The sequence below is a fragment of the Peromyscus maniculatus genome, chromosome 2, assembly GCF_049852395.1.
Source record: "Peromyscus maniculatus bairdii isolate BWxNUB_F1_BW_parent chromosome 2, HU_Pman_BW_mat_3.1, whole genome shotgun sequence".
In the NCBI taxonomy this organism is placed as follows: domain Eukaryota; kingdom Metazoa; phylum Chordata; class Mammalia; order Rodentia; family Cricetidae; genus Peromyscus; species Peromyscus maniculatus.
In genome coordinates this window covers 72,522,471-72,546,328 of record NC_134853.1, presented here as the reverse complement: position 1 = coordinate 72,546,328, position 23,858 = coordinate 72,522,471, and the positions used below count along the sequence as shown (strand labels likewise).

The 23,858-nt window shown below is 39.6% G+C and overlaps 1 protein-coding gene across 2 annotated transcripts in view; it reads right to left on the bottom strand.

Moving 5' to 3' along the window:
• Nucleotides 1-23,858, bottom strand: part of Stx17 (syntaxin 17) — a 57,448-nt gene that overhangs the window by 8,737 nt on the left and 24,853 nt on the right. For both annotated transcript variants that reach the window (XM_076564189.1, XM_076564190.1), the window contains exons 4-6: nt 11,957-12,182; nt 3,679-3,794; nt 3,544-3,594 (exon numbers count right to left, since the gene is read on the bottom strand). In XM_076564189.1, coding sequence (XP_076420304.1) covers nt 3,544-3,594; nt 3,679-3,794; nt 11,957-12,182 — 393 coding nt within the window. The remainder of the gene's footprint in view (nt 1-3,543; nt 3,595-3,678; nt 3,795-11,956; nt 12,183-23,858) is intronic.

The following is a 23,858-nucleotide window of genomic DNA, read 5'->3' as shown; positions in this document are numbered from 1 at the left end:
CATATCAAAAATAATAGTTCATGCAAAAAATTCACCCTCAAATCAATTTACAACAACAACAAAGCTCTTCCTTGGAGAGGTTATTGTATAGTCTTATTAGTGTGCTTGGAGAGCTGTGAGTTTACGACAAAGCCAAACTGCGGCTAGTTCCCTATCTTCCTCCCTAAGGAAGATCATATGCAATCACACCAACAGAAAAGCCCACAAAGAACTAGAGATGTGCCACACAGGCAGAGAATGGTTATCTTGGCCTAGCAAAGGCAATAAGGAGGGTGGAGAAGCAGGAACACTGCAGTGGGAGGGACTGAAGGCCACTGATGGCAAAGGTAAGAGGTAATGTAAAGATGGCTGCAGAACAGCTGAAGCAGAGGGGGCAGAGGATGAAGGATGCTGTCTGAAGCAGAGGGGGCAGAGGATGAAGGATGCTGTCCGAAGCAGAGGGGGCAGAGGATGAAGGATGCTGTCTGAAGCAGAGGGGGCAGAGGATGAAGGATGCTGTCTGAAGCAGAGGGGGGCAGAGGATGAAGGATGCTGTCTGAAGTAGTCCTCTCATCAGATTTGCAGAACCTGCTGTCAAATAACATGCTAAAGCTCACAGAGGCCATGCATGGATAAATCTAACTGAATCCATTGCAGCCCTATTCTAATGCATCCAGAACAAAATTGGATTCCAAAAGCCACAGAGAAAAAGATAGAAGATAGAAATCAAAACAGACCCAGCAGTAAGCATAGCGTGTTGTCCAACTTTTGGCCCAGAGTTCTTTAAATTCTACTTGACTAGGAAGAAACGGATCTGGTCACAAGAAAGGGGCACTTGTACAAACAGAGCAGGGGCCTGTACATATTAATACACTTAAGAGTTACTAGGCCATATTGTAATCTCTCATTATCTTTGTGAATCTTGTTTTAAAGCAAACTATGTATACACCTAATATTCTAATGACCTCCAAGTATACACCTTTGGGGCATTTCATTCACAATGTAGAGGCATTATCAGCCTTCTGAGTTTAGCACAGATGTGCATACAGAGACAGTTCCTTGACTGCATGGCTGCCCAGATACAATCACATCCATGTGACAACAGCAGAGGATGTGGTCACTCCTGCATTCCTTGCTTACTCTGTACCTAAATGGAGCTTCTGTGAATCCTTGGCCATGTGTCATAAAAACTCAGTCTTCCTGGGAATAACAGTCAAGGCTCTCTTTGAGCTTCTGCCAAACAGCATTGTGCCTCATGTCCTTGCAGAGACGATTATAACTAGGACATTTGTATGGAGCTGTGAGTGTGGCCAGAACCTTCATGTATAAGTGCTTCTTAGACTGGTGTTGCGACCTGCTTACTCTATAACTGAACACACAACTGCTAGTTCTCCACACACTTTATTTTCTTTCATATGCCTACCCACCAGAAGAGAAACGCATTTGTCTTGAGGAGAGCTAAGAATATCTTTAGTTTGTTTTTTTAAGTCAACTTTAGTGATGTATACTTTACATGTATTAAAACACATTTAAGTGTGCAGATTAATGGCTTTGGCAAGTGCATATATTTATGTAACCATGCATATGAAGACTTTATGAACTGCATTAGAGTGGGAGATTAGTAATTACAATAACTGGATAGATCTTGATTTTAAACAACACATGTGTTTGGAAACTCTTGTATCATTCCCTACCATTGTTAAAATAATAACAGGTCATAAAGACAGCTGGTCTAGAGACTTCTAATATTTTCTTCTTTTGACTTAAAGGCATGAAAAATAATTCAAACAATTTACTGCTTTTAATTTTAGTCATTACCATTCAAGAAAATATCCATAAGCTAGAACATAAGAAGAACAGGCTAATACCAGATGGTCTAGAACTCACTGGTACAGGAGAGCCACAAATGGAGAAAGTTTCTAAGAAGTAAAAATGTGTTTGGGTAGGTCAAAGAAACAAGAACATTTCTCTCAAAACCTTGAACCCCTCTATGTTGAAAGAAGACAAACTCTTCCACAGGTGGCTCTAGAAGACAAATGTGCCCAAGAGAAATTACACGACAGAATTTACACAAGGAAGAGCTTCCACCCTCTCCAACAACTTTCAAAAGAGTGGCTGAGCATCCATAACTGTTAAAAAGACAGAAGGTCAGTGGTCTGAGAAGCTTGGGCAAAGTACAGGCTAGATTACCAAGCTCTGGAGTCCTTCCCCATTCCAGCTCTGAGGAGCTATGCTCTAGGAGTTCCCACCTCAAAGCCAGGCCTTAGGGAAGCCACGACCCAGAGAAGCTGGGTTGCCTTCATGGCCTGATCAAGCACAGGGAACTAACCTAGCCACAGCACAAGCAGAAACTGCTTTGCACCCATGCAAACAGGTATCCGCACATGTGTTCACACATCATACATTTTTATAATTCCCAAGGGAAAACAAACAAACAAACAAACAAACAGTTCAGAAAAATCTATCTTTCCTACCAAAACCATAATATGCTCCCTAATCTATGACAAGAGATTCATCCAGGCCTTAAAGTTTCCTGGTTTTGACTTTACCTTCCTCCAGGTTGATCCTCAAAAAGTCTTCTGAGCATTCCTTTACATTAAAGGTAAATGTTACTACTCTACCTACAGGTTAAGTTCTTGCAACTGGTTCCTAGTTAGTCACCCTCCCCATGACCTCCTCTTCATCATTATAACAGTCTTCCTAAAGCAAACTGGACTGCAGGACTTCAGCTTGATCACACATCTGTACTGGCTCCTTCAGGCTCACAGAGCAACCAGCACAAGCTGGTCCTCATCAATCCTTGCTTGCCCCTGGTTCTGCAGGCTCTGGATAATAGGTACACTTAGTACTCTTTGACAGTCCATAGAGCTCACCATGTCTTGTCCTAGTTCACCTATTCTGAAGTGCATCCCTTGAGGCCCTCTCAGCATTTACTCATTCTTCAAGGCTCATGTTAACACTAGCTCGGTGATGATAGCTTTAATGCTGCTGTCTCATAAACCATGCCTCCCTCCCTGGAATACATGCTTCTTCTTGGAACTGATGAGGCTTCTCTCTATGCCTTAGATTGCATTTAGTTATCATGCTTGAGAATCCCAGCCCGCCTCTTCCTTCTATGGAATCCCCACAGGCAGAAAGTAGACTTGATTTATGTCTTTATGCAACCTTGTAAAACCTCCAATGCTGAGAATCTACAATATTTTTACATAATATTTACTAAATTGCTCTAGAATTTAGGGACCATATTTACAGTTCAATACCATTTTTTAAATTGCAATCTAGGTTCAGTGGTTAAGAGCACTTGCTGCTCTTGTACTGGACCCAAGTTTGGTTCCTAGCATCCATATAGTAGCTCAAAACCATCTGTAACTCCAGTTTCAGGGCATCCAATGCCCTCTTCTGGCCTGTAGGCATCAAACACACAGGTGTTGCACATTCATACATGTAGGCAAAACAGTCATACACATAAAACAAAACAAATATTTTAAAAACATGTAACTTCTATTAAAATTCTAATCAAAAAGACAGTGACAAATCAGTTAGAAGCCTCGGTTACATACTTACATTCACCATGAGGGAGAAATCAGTGACCAGATGGCTAAGTTCAATTAAGTCCTTTAAAAAGAGAAAGAGGGAGGAAATTACTTTTATATCTCTCAGTTACCAAAAAAAAAAAAAAAAAAAATCCATTTAACATACCGCTTCTAAGTTATCCCAGGACTCAGCAGCATTTTGGTCTCGAGGAATTTCAGGCAAGGCATATATCTGAGTCAGACTCTGAGAAGTAGCTTCAGCCTCCGAAGTGTGGAGTGCTCCTGGATGGATACAGGCCCGGTTAGAACTTGCTTCTCAGAGAGGACAGAGCACAAACTGGCTCCAAAGACAACTGTTATACAGAATACTTAGAATTCCACAATTCTGCCCTTCAGGCTAAAAGTAAGTGAATCAGAATATAAAAACAGCATTATGTACCGTTGGGCAGCCTGTTCTCTGAGTGAGTTAATGGAGAGGCACCAAGCAAGACCTATACATGCTCTTCATGCAACTGAGTGGCAAGGGTTAGAGGTGGAGGAGGTAGCAATGGGAGCTACACCTAAGACACAGCAGCAGCACCAGTCTAAAATGTTCTGCTGCTAAATCCTCAGGCTTGGCCTTAGCTATTTTAGTAACAAGGATCAAATATAACAGAAGCAGGACAGTGGGGTCAGTGAGATGGCTCAGCAGGTAAAACACTTGAGTTCAATCCTGGGACCCACGCAGAGATGAAGGAGAGAACAGATACCACAAAGTTGGCCTTTGACCTACACACACACACACACACACACACACACATACACACAAACTCACACATTACACACACAATAATAAATAAATAAATAAATAAATAAATAAATAAATAAATAAATAAATAAACAAACAAACAAACATATCATTTGAAAGTAGGAAAGTAGGCTGGAGTTTATACGGAAGGGCACTTCAGTGTACTAGTAAAGAAGGAAAGTGATGTAGTTATGTGCTTGTAGCAATTAACATCAGTCTCTACTGGTGACAATCTCATCAGCAACGAGCACGTTTGCCATATGAATATTTTTGTACACGTAACTCTGCTTAGATTCATTCTTCCACATACTTCCATGGTTTCCCTACTTCTAGTTTTTAAAAACTTTCAACCCACCAAAAACTATTTATTAAACATTACTATAATAACAAAGCAATAAATACTACAAACATCTACCTTCAAGTCTTTCTGGGTCTTCACACTGGTTTTACCAATCTTTCATTCATGAAATTGACACTTGTTGCATGCCTATCAGAGACACAACAGTAGCTATAAACCCATCCTGAAGTGGCAACCCCACAGGGCTCAGTTCTGCGGCTCTGGTCAGGAAGACCACTGTGGTCAGGAAGACCACTGTGAGAATCCTGGCTTGCTGGCTTGCCGTTCCTGTTTGTAAAGTAAGTTGCTGTTTACTTTGCATAGAACGTGGCCCTGCTGCTGCCACTGCTCCTGTTGCTGACATGGACAGAGCTCCCATGGAACCTGTGGTAGAGAAATGTAGCAGTCAAGTCAGTCAGTATTATCTGACAAGACTGTGCCACAGGTGAGTATGATGTACGTAAGTGTAAGCCCGACATCAAATCCTGACTTGTGGAGAGAGAGTAGTCAAGGGTTGAGGCTGAAGCCCGAGGATGAGAGAAAATAAGCCAGGTGGAGTGGGGTGAGGGTGCAGGGAGATGCCCGGAGTTTCTAACTCAAGGAGAGCAATGTGTGCAGAAGCTTGAAACTGAAAGACATTCAGTCTAGCTGATGTACAGACTGTAGTGAAGAGAAACGCAAAGGTTGAGGCTGACAGTCTAAGGTGAGATTACTTGCGGGCATCGGAAAGTTTTTCCAAGAGCTGTGTCTTTCTCACATGATCACATTCAAAGGAATTGGAGACTACTAGGAAGTTGGAAGGTGTCATAATCAGACCTTAGCCATAGTGTGAAGAACATGTTAAGGATAAAGTTGACAGGTGAGAGTGAAAACCCAGCTGGGAGGCTTTACTATCTATCCAGTGCAAACAAAATGATGATCTCCAGCAGCTCTGCCCTCTCCTTTAAACCCAAAAGGCCTGCAGTCCTACATTACCATCTTTTTAAATTACACTTTATTTATTTACTGTGTGTGGACATGCATGTGTCTGTGCAATGATGCACACTGGAGGTCAGAGGACAAACTGATAGAGTAGGAGAAGGTTCTCTCCTATGTAGGTCTCAGAGATCAGACTCAGATCTTGGTGATAGGCACCTTTAACTGCTAAGCCATCTCACTGGTCCAACTTTAACATTATATGTCGTCATTAGCACAACGGATGAAAACATGAGTAATACATAGTACTACTCTCAAAGAACCTACATTCTAGAAGAATTAGACATACAAAGGGGTGATCATAAAAAAAGGGGGAGACTGCATTAGAGATAAGGAAACAGAATTTGTAGGGAGATCTAATCTAGCTTGATGTGGCAGGTAGTTCAGACTTTCTGGAAAAGTTGACATTACTCGGCAAAGAAGAGAGGAATATAAATGCCAGATGGAGAAAGCAGCATGAGCAAAGACCTCCAGAGAGAAGTAATATAGCTAAGGTACCATCAGCAGCTGGCATTATCAAGCATGAATGGAAAGACAGAGGTGCAGGTGTGAAGACACTGAAAGCGAGGAGGGGCCTTTCTCAACAGGTAAGAACTCTATGTGGCAGACAGCAGAAGGCTGCTGAAGCCTTACAAGCCTGTTAGGAAATGACATGATGACTTGTGACCTGACCTACTCCTTAGTCAGTCATTATGAAACTATATTAATTCCTATTTCCTTTCTGTTCTTTTTTTTTTTTTTCAGCCAAGCCTAAAGACAAATGATACTTTATAAAACTGTGTGGTTAGTTATCTTCAAAGTTAATGAACACTTTATTTTTAAGATAAAAGCTTGTTTGACCTGACCAGGAAGGACGTAATCAGCTGAACAAAAAATGGCAATGCAGACATCAGAATTCATAGTGGCTATTTTTCAATTCTAAACTTGATTTATTTGAAAAATATACATTTCTGCTGAGATTCTAGGAGTGTCACATTGTCCATATAGACTCAGGTTTTTCTTAATATGCTTCTTAAAAGAATATTTTTATTTATTCTTTGTCAACAATATATCTTGATCATGCCCAACCCAAGGTCCCCTTCTACTCTGCCCGGAACCTCCAAAACTCCCCCTTCCCATCTTCCTGTCCTCTTTTTCTTTTCTTTTTTTTAAAAATATTAAGTCTAATTAGTGCCATCTGTATTGTCTATGTTTTTATCTTAAAGGAAAAAAATCAGACACAGAGTACATTTTATAACATTAGTAAAGAGTCAATCTTGAAAGCTTTCAATTATTTTTTTCAAATGCTTGAAATATTTTAATTTTCACTTCAGTCAAGATAAATGAATGAACTATGACTTCTTCACTTCACATTCCATGTAACTTCCTGATCCGCATCAGACAGAACAGAGGCAGAGCTCTAACTGTGTGTACTCTAAAGATCTTAAGTCATAGCCTATATACTATCAAAGAAAATGCAAGGAAAATAGGCAGGGTCTATAAAACAAGGTAAGATTATAATATAAATGCTTTATCTAAAAAAAATAGGGATGGGAATTATCTGACATTTTAAACATAAAAGATTTCGGTCAGTACAAAAAAGAAATGATTAGGTCATTTCCATCTCACTTGAAACCAAACTACGTATGTGTCTCAGTTACAACAAAGATGTCCTTTCTTTTCCATGTAAAACCTTGTTGTTGATTTACAACTCTGAACATCACAAATCAATTCAAGGCATGACTGTCAAGAAAGAACTCTTTTAATGTCTACAACCTCTGCAATTCACTCACTTCAACTTGTACCTTAGTGCACATCCTTTGACTATGAACTCTTAGAAACGTGTAAAGGGTGTGTGTGTCTGTGTCTGTGTCTGTGTGTGTGTCTGTGTGTGTGTCTGTGTGGTGTGTATGTACATGAGTGTGTGGTGTGTGTATACGTGATGTGTGTGTGGTGTGTGTGTTTTCTAACCCTACAACTGGATATAAAGGTTTATAACTGGCTATACATTCAAATAAACCTAAGACGGTTAACTCCCCACAGCTGAAGTGATAAATAAGCTATATTTAATGTTAATAATGTTAATAACGATGTTCTGCCCTCTCTTTTCCTCTGTACCTTGTGAACTGCAAAGATTCTACCAGGAAGTACAGACTAATACATGAGAAATCTCCACTAACCTTCACAATATTAGTAGTGTTTCTCTACAAAACTAAATAAATTTAAAAAAATAATAAACTTTTCAAGTTTAAGGAATCAATGAAATTAATTTACTGATCATATTGAACATAAACCTATCTATCAAAATAAAATGACTTCTAAGTCACAACTTGATGCAGAAGAGGATTTTGAGAATAAAATCAACTGGATATGGATCTTCTGAATACTATCAGACAAAAACAGCTCTGTGCTCTGCAGAACCATTAAGTGCACACATACACCGAAGGTAAAAATCCAGTATTGCTTCAAATTCTATAGGCTGGTCTGAAGTTACCAGCAGCTTTAAGATTGAGATCTTTTCTTCTGAGAGTATTTGTTGAAAACAGACTAAGATTCCCTTCCTGCTGTGTTGCTGAAGGGGATGCCCTGGATGTGGGGATGGGGGAAGACAGACAGGAACTGCAGAGAGGCAACTTCACCCCAAATGGCATGGACCTCCATTCTGAATGCAAATCACATGGATGGGCCCATCATTTCTCTTGATAGGGAGCAATGAGAAGGAAATCAAAGTCACCCCACAAGGAGACACAAGGAGCTTCTCGTATCAAGCAGGGTTGGCCGAGTGAACTTTTGGAACTCAGAATCTGGACAAAAGATACAGCAACACTCACAGCTTCCCCCTAAACTCCCTTCATTTTCTAGAGAACATAAGATGCCCTATTCTACTCATTATTTCTATGTGTAAATAGAAACTATTTTTGTATTTTTGATTTCACTCACAGAAATGTGGCAAGATTGCTGCTGAATCTGTTTCCAACCAATGTATTTAGAATCCGATTTAGAAAGAAGAAAGAATTTTAAGACATTTAACTTCCACACAAACAGCATACATTTCTCTGTATAGGCTGTCATTACTATAACGGGTATGCAAAGCAAAAGTAAGGAGAAACTATAGTGCACAGATTAAAACACGCAGAGTGACAGAAGAGTCCATAGTCTGTAGGCAGCCACAACACATGCCCAATCCTGTCCACCTCAGAAGCCTGTGAAAGTTTGTTGCTCGTGTTCTTCCCATTATCCTCCTTTGTTAGTAACGTTCTGCATACAAGGCAACTAAGTACAGGCTTACTCTGCGACCTCGGGTGCTGGTCAGACCTGCTTTCCATGGACAGTGGACTTGGGGTCAAGAGGAAGCAGTCAGAAACTGAACTCTCCACTCTGTGTTAGCTTTACCTTGGTTTGTGGCTTTACAAACTGTAACTAGAGTTTTCCTGCCTTGCCCACAGTCAGGACAAATCTCTGTCACCCGCGAGTCCCACAGCCGCTCAGACCCAACCAAGTAAACACAGAGACTTATATTGCTTACAAACTATATGACCGTGGCAGGCTTCTTGCTAACTATTCTTATAGCTTAAATTAATCCATTTCCATAAATCTATACTTTGCCACATGGCTCGGCTTACCGGCGTCTTCACATGCTGCTTATCATGGCGGTGGCTGGCAGTGTTTCCCTCTCTCAGCCTTCCACTTGCCAGAATTCTCCTCTCTCCTTATCCCACCTACTTCCTGCCTGGCCACTGGCCAATCAGTGTGTGTTTTATTTATTGACCAATCAGAGCAATTTAATATACAGACCATCCCACAGCAACAAACAGAATGACTGCCTTCATCATATCAGCACTGTGTTCTCCAGTGGCAAGCATTAGAAGTTTAGATTATCTGATAGTCCATGAATTGAGAGGTTTGAAAGAATCAATATAGTTTAAAATTAATTTCACATGCTGTTTCTTCCCCCTCATCCTGTCTCCATCCTAATTTTTTTTTATTTCGTTAATATATACACTTCCTCTGATTCTGCCAAGTCTCAGGTTTCACACTAGCCTTATGTTTATAATGAAGGGTAATTGGCATGAAATGGGTAACCAGGTAACTCCCCAGTGACATATACTCAATCATGTTGGCCATAAATAGTTCTGCTTGGATAAATGCATACAATGTAATGTCAAAATGCAAATTAAAGCAATTATTAATACTGGATGAATTCAAGTATTTTGCTTCAGATAAAAACACTAGTGATGGGCCACTTGAAGTTAAAGAGGAGGAGATTGACACCAGCTACTCTTTCCAGAAAATCTTATTATATTCACTGTTATTACTGCCATCATTGCCAAATGTCTAGGTATAGAAGGCAGTCCATTAACACATGGAAGTAGAAAGCCCAGTCTCTACCTAGGCACAAAAGGCATCAGCTCATACTCGGTGATAGGAGCAGCCTTCCTCTGCACCAATATGGTGGTGATAACCATAGAACTGTGCAAACAGTAACACCAAACTATCAAAAAGCACAACCCCCAAATGTTCTTTAAGAGCTGAGCACTAACATTTTAGCACTGGCTATGCAGAGAAGTGACTAGAGTACTTTTTTGTTTGTTTGTTTGTTTGGTTTAGTCTTATAAGAAAAGGCTCGCTTTTGTACCCAGGATGGCCTTGAACTCCCAATTGCTCACCCTAGTCCAACTTCCTAAGTGCTGGGATTACAGGTATGCAGCATGTCTGAAATGACAAAATTGTCCCTAATATATATTTGCTTATTTGTTTTTTGTTTATAATACATCTATGAACAGTTCAATATGTGTAAATCACTCTGTAATGTTACCCAGAAACTCCGCTGGGCAGCCTAAATGTTTCTGCATTCCCTTGCAAAGTATTGAATCATTAGCAGTGAACATGTATACATTTTAAATAATCTAAATTTAGAGCTAAGGGTGAAAACAAGAGTGCCCTGGTAGATAATAAAGGAAATCTGGCTAGGTACAGTATCCCTAAGTTTCCATTTTAATTTCTAATTGATTTGTAGCCCATATTTTTCATAAGGAATAAAAGTCTCTTAAGAGATACAAAATGTAAGGAAATGGAATAAATTAAAAGTAAAAGATAAACAATTACAACAGAAAAAGAAACAAGGTCAGCAGTTATAAAATAAAGCCAACATACTTTACAAGTTTAGTTTTTAAGGAGTAAAAAATTTGACTTTAAGCTTTCTAGGAGATAACTCAATTATAGAAATCTTATTAGTTATTCTACTCACTACTTATAAGATTTAAATCTAAGCCAAACTATCCAACAAAACAAAAAACAGCTACTTTGAAGTATTAAGATGTATTAAGATAATTTTTTCTGCATAAAAGATACTAGCACAGTGTCACCTAGGATTATGAAATACATCCTTAGAAATGACATAACACTGTGTTCATAAGGCTGTTTCTTAGAATATTACTTCACAAAAGTTGACACCATGATCCCGCAATAAATTTTTCATTTGTTAGTTAAATTCGGAGAATGGAGAGTGGAGAGAGACCTAACAAGTGTATGAAGCCACAGTCTAATAAGAACAGCTCCCAAACATGTTGTAAAATAGTGAAAGATGTGTTATATTTGTTTATGCTGTGGAATATTTGTTTAATGATGCAAAGATGTGTTGCATTCTTTAGGCTGCATTTGTTTAATTCTGTGAAGCTGTTGTTACTTGACTGTTTAATACACATGATGGTCTGTTAAAGAGCTGAATGGCCAATAGCTAGACTAGATAAAGGACAGGCAGGGCTGCCAAGCAGAGAGAATAAACAGAAGAGTGAGGAGTGAGAGAAGGAGGAGAGGCAGATGCGAGGGGCCAGCTACCCAGTCATACAGCCTGACACAGAATAAGAAGGAAAGAAAAGATATACAGAAATAGAGAAAGGTAAAAGCCCAAAGGCAAAAGGTAGACAGTATAATTTAAGTTAGAAAAGCTGATGAGAAATAAGCCAAGCAAAGACAGGGCATTTATAAGTAAGAATAAGACTCCATGTATTTATTTAGGAGCTGGGTGGCAGGTCCTCTAAAGAGCAAAGAGTTAAAACAACCAACTACACAAACAGCTTGCCCCTGCCCTGGAGAGGAGAGAGGTGCACATTACATACAAGGACAATATTATCTTTAATAGTAACTTTAACTTTTCTTTTCAATATATGGGCAAGCAGGTACTTGAAGCCCCCAAGTTCCAATCCACACAATTTTATCTTGCAAAATTTCCAGGGTATACATATCTGGTCTGTTTGGGATTGGCCAGCAGACTCATGGGGACATACAAGGCCTCTTTTTGTTCTACCTGAGAATAGGGGCTTTAGCTATCAGCACCGCTAGTATCAAGAATAAGACATGTGTTACCACCAACGGTTGTGGATCTGGTGAGAGAAGACTGTGATAAGGCTTCTTCCTCATTAAACTGTTTCTTGAGCTCTTCAACAGACTCCAGATGGAGCTGGAGAAACTCTGCTGTGGCCGCCGCTGCTGCTTCCTTCACAGGATCAATCATCCTCTTCAGAAGAACCAGGTCATCCTTGTGGACTTTCAAGCAAAGCTTTTCCATTTCTCGGATATTAGAACGGAGTTGCTATAAATGAAGAAAAAAAGAAACATTACCAGTGCCATCTCTCCATATAAGACCTATTTCTTCTCAGAATAATTTGCTATAATGATTATGAATGCAAATTAGTGCATATTGTCTACCACGGGGCATACAATTTATCAGTTTCCCACATCTCTTGGCTGGCCAAATCCAACATATTTAGAATCCATGCCCTCAAACTTTGACTTTATATAGTGATTTTTCCTTTATTGAATGTGACTACCATACTGTAAATGCGGTACAACTAGCATTTAGCTTATGGGGCACACGTGGAACTAAAATATTCTAAGGACCCACATGTCTATATGGCTAAGTCACAGATACATTCTATAATTTCTAATAAAAGTAAACAATTCCAAAATGAGTAAGGTAAAAATGGAAATGAAAAAAGAACCAACAGAGCATAAGATAAAAGCATGTAATAGGGGCTAAAAAGATGGCTCAGCAGTTAAGAGCACTGGCTGCTGCTTCTAGAGGACCCAGGTTCAGTTCCCAGCACCCACATGGCAGCTCACAACCAGCTAAAACTCCAGTTCCAGAGGATCTGATGGCTTCTGGCTTCCATGGGCACTGCACACATGTGGTATACAGACATACACTCTATGCATAAAATAAAAATTAAAATTAAAAAAGAAAGCAATAATAGAACAAATGATAAAATCAATAATTATATTAAATATAAATTAAACAAATATTCATTATGACTAAAGTTTATTTTAGGACTGGATAAACACACAAAAGAGATACATCTAAACATAAATATAAAATGGTTCAAACTAAAAGAATAAAAAAAAGCCACATAAATCTACCATCTTCTCCTAAGAATGACTACAGCAACATTATTATCAGATAAACACACTTTAAAGCCAACACATTACCAGAAATTGAGAATCATTTTATAATAAGATTCTCTTCAGAAATATATAACAACACAGACAGAATATATATCATACAAACGCTGACAACTACCAATTGTTTTCTTTCTATATGTGTATGTGTGAGTATTCATGTTTGGATGTGGGGAGGGGGCATGTGGTAATGCACATGCATGTGGGGGCACAAACTTGATATCAAGGGTCTCCCTTGGTCGTTCTTCACTTTATTTTCTGAGGCAGGGTCTCCGAATGAACCTGTAGTGCACTAATTCCAGCTAGTCTAGCCAGACGGCTTGTTCTAGGCATTCTCCATCTCTGCGTTCCAAGCACTCTGGGGACAGGTGGCTACCATGCCTGCCTGTCTTTGGTCCTTATGCTTAGGTGGCAAATGTTTTATCCACTGAGCCATCTCCCTAGCGCAAAAATTTTAAATAAATCCACAGTCATAAAGAAAGGCCTTTAAAGCCTCAGTAATTAATAAAAGAAACGGCAAGGGTATGTTAGGTATAGAGTGTCTGAACAAGAAATTTACACAGCTTGATGTAAGTTACTTAGAACATTAACCCAACATACAAAATATATACATAAAAAACAATGTTAAAGCAACTTTCACAAAGTTGAAAAACATTAACATTATACACAGCATGCACTCTGAGCATAATAAAGTTAAATTTGAAATCATTAACAAAAACATCTCTATTGTACATCTAGAAGGAAGAAAGATACTTCTAAATAGTCTGTATGTAAAGAAAGAAATCACAATGGAAATTAAAATACTATTGCTTGAATGCAAAGAAAAGTAATACATATTAAAATTTATAGTGCTTCGTAAAACAACTACATATATATTAGCATAGGGCTAGGCTGTCTCTAGGGGCTGCCATGATATTCATCTGGGTAGGCCCTTGTGTTGTTTGATTAAGAATGAACCCCATAAGCATATATATATATATATATATATATATATATATATATATATATGCTTAGTCATCAGGGGGGTGGTACTACTTGAGAAGGATTAGGAGGTGTGGCCTAGTTGGAAGAAGTGTGTCATTTGGGGTTGGCTTTAAGGTTTCAGAAACCCCAGCAAGGCGCTCTCTCTCTTTTAGGATGTAGAAATCTCAACCTCTCCATCATCATGTCTGCCTGAGTGCCACCATGCTCCCCACCAGGATGACAATGGACTGATCCCTAATTAAATGCTTTCTCTTATAAAAGTTGCCTTGGTCATGGTGTTTCTTCAGAGCAATAGAACACTGACTAAGACAGCTTCCTTCCTTTTTCTTCTCTTCTGTCTTTTCCTTTCAGATGCTTGACAGAGCCAACATATGCTTTTAAATTCCCTGACAATTTGGGTTCCCTCATCGATGAGCGACCATCCTCTGACCCTCAGGCTGGCTTTTTTCTCTCCTCTAGGCCTCCCCTCCATGCAGCTGACATACACAACTTTCTCTGGGCTTTTCTTTTATTTGAAAAACAAGAAAAGAATGGCTAGAAATTAGCAAGCTAAATATCCATCTCAAGAACCTACAAGAAGATACAAAAACAAGGGCAAATATAAAAAGGAGAAAATTACAAAGATGAGAAGAAACTTAATGAGACAATGAAACAGGTACACAACAGACTAACAAAGCCAAAACTATTTTTGGAAAGAGTAAATAAACTGATCAGCTTCACAAAAGTAGTTTTAAAAACAGACACAAATAACCTAAATCATAAACAAGGAGGCATCACTACAAAACTTAAAGAATTAAAAAGATAATAAGAAATTATGAATAAGCCAGACAGAGTGGTGCACACCTTTAATCCTAGCACTCAGGAGGCAGAGGCAGATGGATATCTAAATTCAAGACCAGCCTGGCCTACAGAGGGAGTTCCAGGACAGCCAGGGCTACACAGAGAAACCTTGTCTTGAAAAACAAACAAAAACCAAACCAAAACAAAAGAAATTATGAATAAATTTATACCAATAAGTTAGAAAAGTGAGATAAAATGGACAAATTTCTACAAAACTCTAATTTATCAAACTGATGAAAAATCAAAACCTAAATGGTCATATAAACATTAATTTTGTTTTTCTTGTTTTCTGAGATAGGGTCTCATCTAGCCCAGGATAGACTCAATTTTGCTATGGAGCCAAGGCTGGCCTCAAGCTCCTGACCCTCCTGCTTCTGCCTCCTGAATGCAGAGAGCGTAAGCTCTGGTCACCATACCTAGTTACGATTAAACAAATTAAATGTGTATTTTTTTAAATTCTCCTGCCTCTCCTTTCCCCATGTCAAACAACAGTCAACCAAACTGTTTTTAAACAACAAAGCAAAATCAGCAGAAATTGTGTCACTAGTCAGTTTTACCAAATATTTATAAGAAATTATATGAATTCCTCATGGGAATAGTCAAAGATTAGGCCTTGATACCAAAAGTCAACAAGGAAAAGAAACTCCCCACAGCAAACTCATGCAGTCTCACAAACAAGGTACAGAAATCCGAGGGAAATGCAGGAATTCAGCACAGCAACAGTAGTAAGTGAGCAGGCCCACTTCAAAAGATGGACTAGAAGATGCTGTTGTAGGCAACATCAGTAAACAGCAAGGCAGTCTCAAAGACCACTCTGCTCAGTTCAGTCTCTATGATGTTCTGAAACAGGTTGAGTCAAACTGTTGTCTCAAGGGGTCATTTGGTGGCAGATTTCAACAGAGAAGATAGGAAATATTGGCCACAAAAGTCAGGATGGTGATGCCTCTGGTGAAAGGTGATGGTAATCGAGACAAGGCCACAGGACCTTCTAGAATGCTTGCAGCTTGTCCATTTTGGTGCACGAGTACCTAAGTATAATTATTTAGGAGTACATTTACAGTGTAAGTATTCTATAGTACATTTAATATAGTTCAGAGTTGAATGCTTTTAGAAAAGAAATTTACATTGATCTAAGTGATAACCAACCTAAGGATAGATATGGTTGAAAACACCTGTGTAGGGATAAGATGTAGTGGAGGTCTAACTATGGAGGTAGGTTGAGTTATTAGCCTATGAATCTTTTTTCTTTCATGGGGTGAAAGAAGACTACTTTGGGATGAAAGAGACTACTTTGGAATGAATTCCAACCTACCAACATAAAACCATGCTGTAGGAATAAGCCCTGAGAGGCACACATCAGCATGGAGTGACAGATAGACGACAAGAGGAATACTGCAGTTTGTGAGTCCTGGGTTTTTGTTTTGTTTTGTTGTTTTTTTTTTGTTTGTTTTTTTCAAATTTTATCAGCTTTGAAGAAAAAGGCTGTATGATGCCACAGCATAAATTACTATGATAAGGTTTGGGGGGGGGGTCACCTTCTAAAAAGTGAACTTATGACACTATAAAAGCAAATAAATCCCAAGTGATAAAAGAAAGTAACATCTAAGGAATGAGGTATGACTGCAGGGTACGGTATAGGAAATTCAGAATCTTAAGACACCAAAAGGCAGGAGTGGGGGGGGGGGATAGTGGAGTGAACCCAAGAGTGGTGTGAAACAAGGAGAATCATGCAAGTCAGCGCCCAGAATGAGCGGAGGCTGGTGAAAACGTTAAGAACAATAAGAGGCTATAAAAATACACGTACAACAAGAACAAGAGAGAAGGCTCAGGCCCACTGCTTGGGGCAGATGGTGTAATGCTAACAGATGATGCAGAGAGCAGAACCACTTAGCTCCTGTTTTGCTTTTGATTCTGTATTAAGGAAAATTTCAAAATTGTAAGGGACTAAGAAACATGCCCAAAGGAAATTTGTGTCACTACAGAGATCTGGATAGGCGTCACAAAGCAGTAGCTTGGTGTTGTCTCTGAAAAACAGTCTCAGGGACATATTAAACACAAAGCCCTCTTGGTCTGCACTTCATCTGCAGCAGGACACCCTATCGTTTCCATATTTCACAGCACTGAGCTGAACTAGCTTACACACCGGGCAAAAGCACTGGACCAAGTGAAGTAGCAGCATCTGTCCTTCCTGGAGGGAGACAGCATGATGCCTTAGATGTCGTCCACCCCATCCTACCCTATGCCAATTAGGACACAGGTCAAAGATCCAGAGTCCAGATTAATCTCATAAATATTTTAAAGCAAAACTCAAGTTAAATTCCTCTGAACCCACAATAACCTAGAGTAACTTCCTTTCTATTGACGCCAATTAGGAAGCTGCTTCTTACCTGCCCCTTGCTACCTCCCCTGCTCTCCCAGTTAACTCCTTCCCTCTGAACTGCTGTCTGTTCCCCTCATTCACTCCCTTTTCTATTGCTTCTCCTCCTGCCCAAACACCTTTTTTGGAAGTAAAAAAGTAGACCCAGTGTTCCTTCTGCCTCCTAGGAAGATCATGAAAGGCACACTTCCCATCCACCAAGTCTCTGACTGGTTTTACTTTTGTGTATCTGTGCAGCTTACAGAACTGAGTAGACTTCTTACAGGCAGGATCCTTCCAGATGAGTTCTGAAATCTCCTGAACCAGAATCTCTAAGGTGAGCCTCAGTTATGTCTGCTCCCAACAAGTTCCAAGTCAACGTCTGTGGAGAAGTGGGGCTGAGGACATTTCTATAAGGGCCACGAGGGTTCTCCAGTGACTTATACAGTAACAGTTTCCAGCACCTTTACTTCCTTGTAAAAACAGGCCACAAAAGTCTTTCTTAATGCTAATATTTTCTTACTCCAAAGAAGAAAGGTGTTAAGCATATCTACTTGCAGTTTCAAAACATTAGTGAATGGTCAGCTTGTTCTGTTGTCCAACGACAGCAGGGTTCTGAGACTTGAGCACTGGGGAGAAAAGAAACATGTACTATAGCCCTGGAGATACTGTCAGAGTGTTCGGTGGGAAATGAAGTAGAACCTCAAAGTGAGGAACCCATACAAGGCTGGGGAAAGAATCATCTGAAGAGATGAAAAAAAAAATAGTGTCCAGCACTCCCACAGGGTAGAGGCAGCACTTGTCTCCACCAGCAACACTAGAAAGCTCCCATCCACACGGCACTGATGGCATGCAGAAAGGAGGAATCATAGAGCAAACTAAGCACTGCTCCAACTAGCCTCTAGTTAATGAATCATTGAAGCAGGACCTAGCATTACCACATTGGTTCTAAGTAACTAGCAACTTAATAACAATCCAGAACAATGCTCAAGAAATATTATAGGAACATAAAAACATACAGCAGTTAACAAGATCAAGCATCATCAGACAGAAACAGGAGAATAGGAACCATAATGGGGGGAGTAATCACAGATCCAAAATAGACCTGAATGACACAGACACTAAAGCAGTAGAAAGGGATATTAAGTTATTACAACTGCATTTTACATGTTTGAAAAATTAAGTACCAATAAGGAAGATAATTAAGGAAATCCAAGTCAAAACACTCTAGAGATGACAACTTCAATGTGTATGAGATGTCAATATATGAAGGACAAATGACAGATTTAACCCCATCACTAGAGACCAGGAGACAGAGGCAGAGCACTGGGTGTCACTCAAAAGGAAAAGACAAAAGGCGGCAGTCCTTTAACAGCACCAGTCAGCTGAGAGATGACACTAGAGCACACGGGTCTGGAGTTCTTGGAGAAGGGAGGGACAGGACAAGGAAGCAGGAAATAATGCAACAGTAGACTGAGAGGTCAAAGAAACTCAACAAACTGAGGCACGTGACAGTGACGAAAATGCACCATGTCCTGTGACAGTCCCCAAAGCTGTGACCAGAGGCAAATCGTAAGAGCAGTGAGAGGAAATAGACAGCTTGCAGAGGCACAAAGATGGGTTCACAGGAAACCAAGTGAGACGACAACGGACTGTCTTCAAAGTCCGGAATTCTACACATGCTAAAGTTTCTATCCAAAACAGAAAAAAACAAAAGTGAAAAGAGTTCACCCAATTAGAACTGTATTCCAAGCAATGTCAAATCTTTAAACGCTAAAGGTTAAGATGAAACACACAAAGATGGATCCACACAAAGGCACTTGCAAGCACATCAGAATGGAATGACATGGGCACTACACAGGCTTTTACACCACCACCAAGTCACATTACACGGCAATTAAGTGTTCTAGGGGTTACAGGGGTGAGGTATAGGAGAGCAGCAGTATAAAGAGGCACAGGAGAAACACAAGTGTGTTCAAGTTTCTTAAACATGGGAAGTCCTATACTATCACTTGAAACAAACAGTAGTAGATGACTACAATGAGTCTAAAACAACTACTAAAAGAGTGGAGTTATAGCTAGCAAGTCAAGAAGGAAGACAGTGCAATTAGAGAAAAACTGCCCCAAATGAAAGGGAAGCAGCTGGATGTGGTGAGGCATGTCTGTAACCAGCTCTAGAGAGAGTAAGGTAGGATGAGGAGTTGGAGGCCATCCCCAGCTACACGGCCAGACCCTGTTTAAAAGAAATCATTAACTATTAATTGGACAAATGAGTATTAAAGTTACAAAGCACATTACAGACTTACACTAAAGTACATAAAATTAAAAATACTGACTATATCAAGTGTCTACAGAGACATGAGAAACTAGGTGGGAATAAAATGGAACAATTGTTTTGAAAAACAGGCAGTTTCTTTAAAAGTTAAGTAACAACTATCATGCAATGCCATCATTCTGCTCCTAAGTTATTTGCCCAGGAGAAACAATTCCTCTGTCCATACCAAAATGTTCACAGCAGCTTTGTTTGTAACAGACAAAACAATAAACAAACCAAATGTCCACTAACAGGTAAACAGATAAACTATGATAGAGTCATATAATACAATGCTATTCATTAATAAAAAGAAATTAAATATGGATGCATAGAACATGAGGGATAAACTTGGAACATTCACAAAGTGAAATAAACTGGATTTTGTGTTCTATGATTATGTTTTTCATAGACTATATAGATTTCATAAAGTCCTAAGAAAACTCCTACCTAGTGAACAGCAGCAGAAAGCCAGTTAGTGGTTTGAGGGTCGGGGAAGAGAGAGACCAAGAGGGCACAGGGCTCCAGGAGTGCAGAGAGAAGTGGTTCAGGTGATCAAACATGCATGACCTTGGTTATGGGAGACCTTTATCATATAGATACAGGCCACACATATATTAAAGATTCGGTACTCTAGGCCGGGCGGTGGTGGCGCACGCCTTTAATCCCAGCACTCGGGAGGCAGAGGCAGGCGGATCTCTGTGAGTTCGAGGCCAGCCTGGGCTACCAAGTGAGTTCCAGGAAAGGCGCAAAGCTACACAGAGAAACCCTGTCTCGAAAAACCAAAAAAAAAAAAAAAAAAAAAAAAAAAAAAGATTCGGTACTCTAAATATGAATAGCCTATGATATGGCAGTTAATACCACAAGAAAATTGTTTGAGGAACAGGAGAAGAAATGTGTAGCAATAAATTACTTATATAGTTCTACTTAAGTCAGACAAAGATTTCATTCAGACGAAGTGGGGGATGGGAAGCAGGATGGAGGAAGGACACACACTAGGCTTTGCTAGAACTGGCACCTTCCTTGAAATAAGAAAAGGAAGGAACTATGAGGCTCATATATGAGGATATGACATAGATGAGTGTTTATTATATTATCTTACAATTTTAAATGTTTCTATGTGTTTAAAATATGTGCATGTATAATTTTTTTAAATGTTCTCAATATTAGAGTTGCTTTCAGGCAGCTTCATATTCTATTAGACTTGGGGAAGAGATCATCTAGTAGAGTTACAAAGAGAGCAGGTAAAAATCCTGCCTATCAGTCACGTGGGGTGGGGTGGGTTAAAGGTATTGTGTATACCTTCACTAATGTTGTACAGCAAATTAAAGTATTCTGTCTTGGAAAAAGGTTTGTTAGCAGGAAGTTAACAGAATACAAAAGGTCAGTAACTGAACTCACAAGTCTGAGGAAGTTCTTGAAACTTAGAAGAGCCATAAGCCCCTCCTGCAAGGTTATATTGCTGGGTAGAAGGGACTGTCTCACCGGTCAAGCTGCCTGAAAATCCGAGAGCTCCAGGGCAGCAGCTTTTGTGAGTTTTCACCCCAGCTACGGTGGATTTTCAGGGATGCAGCTGCCTTCAACTCATCCATACTTCTGTAAGTAACCCTTCATAAACTCACTGGTTCATTTACGCTAGACTTTGGTGGAACTGTTTCTTTGATCTATAGTTCATTCTCTGTATGGGATGAGTACACACCCGCTCCTGTCTTCCTAGTAGACACCACACAAAAGCATGTCTAACAAACAGTACCCTGATGATTACACTAGCCGCCTTCTTCATCTGCTTGTTCCTATCATTGGCCCTTCAAGATTATCATTATTATAATAGAAAAGAGATGTCTTCATGTTGTCTCGGGTCACTATATACTCAGAACCTTCCAGAGCTTTCTTCCCAATCCTTGAGTTACTGTTTCCTTAAGGCCTCCCATGGTGTGCCCCAGCCGAAGCCTGACTTCATCCCCTGCCCACTCTTCATTCACACTAGCCGTACAACCTCCTTAGCATCGGTGGACATGCCACACACCCTCCCACCACAGCCTTCACACCAGACTCTCCCCATGCTTGAGAACTCCATTCCTGAGTTTATGATTAAGTTTCTTCAGGGCTTTCCTAAAATGTTATCCAGAACCTTCCATAATGACTACTTATAAAAGAGTTCATTACTAGGATTTTTTATCCCTGGCTTTACTTTTTTTCATGGCAAATGTAACCATCAATTATGTTAGGTATTTATTTACTTAAAAAAATATACCTTAAAAAATAACAAATGCTATCAAGGATGTAGAGAAAGGGGAACTCTTAGACACTCTTATGTGGAAATCTAAATTAGTACAGCAATTATAAAAAAAATGGAACAGAGGTTCCCACACACAAAAATGATCACCCTGTAATCCAGTCCCACTTCAAGGTGTCTATCCAAAGGAAATAAAATCAGTTTGTCAAAGTGGTTTCTATCTGTATTCCCATGCTATCCACAGCACTGTCTGCAAAGCCAAACAAAATACAAAGGCAACTTAAGTGTCAGCCAATGGTGAGTTGGTAATGAAAATCTGGTGGCAGGAAGACATACAAGTGGAACCTGTGCACCCGAGAAAGAGTAATAAAGCCTTTGATTTGCAGCGTGGATGAATCTGGAGGACATTACACCAGGCACAGAAGGAACAATGCCAAATGATCTCACTGATCTCCAAATATAAAATGGTTGCTCTCCTAGAAGCTGAGTGTAGAATAATGGTCACCAGAAGCTGGGGAGGGAAGAGGAAGGTGGAGAGGTTGTTCAACAGGCACAAAACTGCAGTTCTAGTGCACTCTGAAGTTACTGTACAGCAGGGGAACAACACCTAACCACACTTTCCGGTATGTGTCCAAACAGCTAGAGGATTGTCAAGGTTGTCACCACAGAAAAACTGTCACAAGTTTGAAGTGACAGAACTGCCTGGCTGCATCACCACATCAATATACCCACTTAAACCAGCATACCCGGGGCTGAAGAAATGGCTCAACAAGTAAGAACACTGGCTGCTCTTGCAGAGCCCTGGGTTGAGTTCCCTGCACCTACATGGTCACTCACAACTCCAGCCCCAGGGGATCCAATGCTCTCTTCTGGCCTCTGTGGGCACAGAGTGCATATGGTACACAGACATACATGCAGACAAAACACCCATACTTATAAAAAGAAATTTACTGAAAAAAATCCTCCCCAAATATGGATAGTTCTATGTTGTTCAAAATAAACACTTTGGGCTGGGGATACAGCTTTGTAGCAGAGTACTTGTCTGTCATGTATAAGGCCCTGGGTTCAGTCTCCAGAACCAAAAAAAAGAATAAAATTTAAAAATGTATAAAAACAAAATCTCTTGATTCTTTCTCCATGCCACTACACCAAACACAAGATGTACAGAAGAAGAATTTTCTCTTCTTTTGCATATAGCTCTTTCCAGTATCTACAGTAACACTGAAGAAATGGTATATGATAAAATATTTCTGTTCTTCTAGTAGTTAGACCAGAAGGCAGGAATGCTAAACCCTGAAACTACAGGAAGGGTTAGCCCACACAAAGTCCTGGTTCAAGACCAGCATGGCATTAAACCAGTGTGGTGAGTGTTCTTGTAATCTCAGTACTCAGAGGAGGAGACAGGAGGATCAGGAATTCGCGGTCATTCTCACCCACATAGAAAGCTCCAGGCCAGCTTGTGCAGGAGACCCCATCTTATAATAACAATAATAAAAAATCTACAGAAATATCCACAACTTAGAGCAATGGAACCATAAGGACAGCAAGCTTTAAAAAGGTAAATTTATCAACTCAGCATTTAACACATTTTGCAAGATACAAGTTTATAAACTGTAAACTATGCCCAAACTTTCAAATAAGAACATATCCTCTTATTCAGATTAGTAACTAAATTTAATAACTAGTCTCTTTTCCCACTTTGTTCAGAAATAACTCCAAATTCCTGTCTAAAGCTTAAGATATAGTCAAATATATACTTCTCTATATGGATGATAATTGTAAAAAGCAATTATTCTAAGTTAATTGAGAATTCTAAAAAATGGCTAATTATGTATTTGATGATTAAAAGATGAGTGGCTATGCATATATTTGCCTTCATTAAATATTGGTTTAGGATTCCTAATATGTTTTTATAACATGCAATTTTGAGAGCAAATTGTGTACAGCAGAAAACATTTGGTATCGTAATAATTAATCAGATTTCTTTACAAACACAAGCACAAGTCCACTGGTAAACATTTAAATACCACAGCAAACATATTCTAGACGTAGTATGATTTGCTGCTAAGGGCTCCAGAGTCATAAC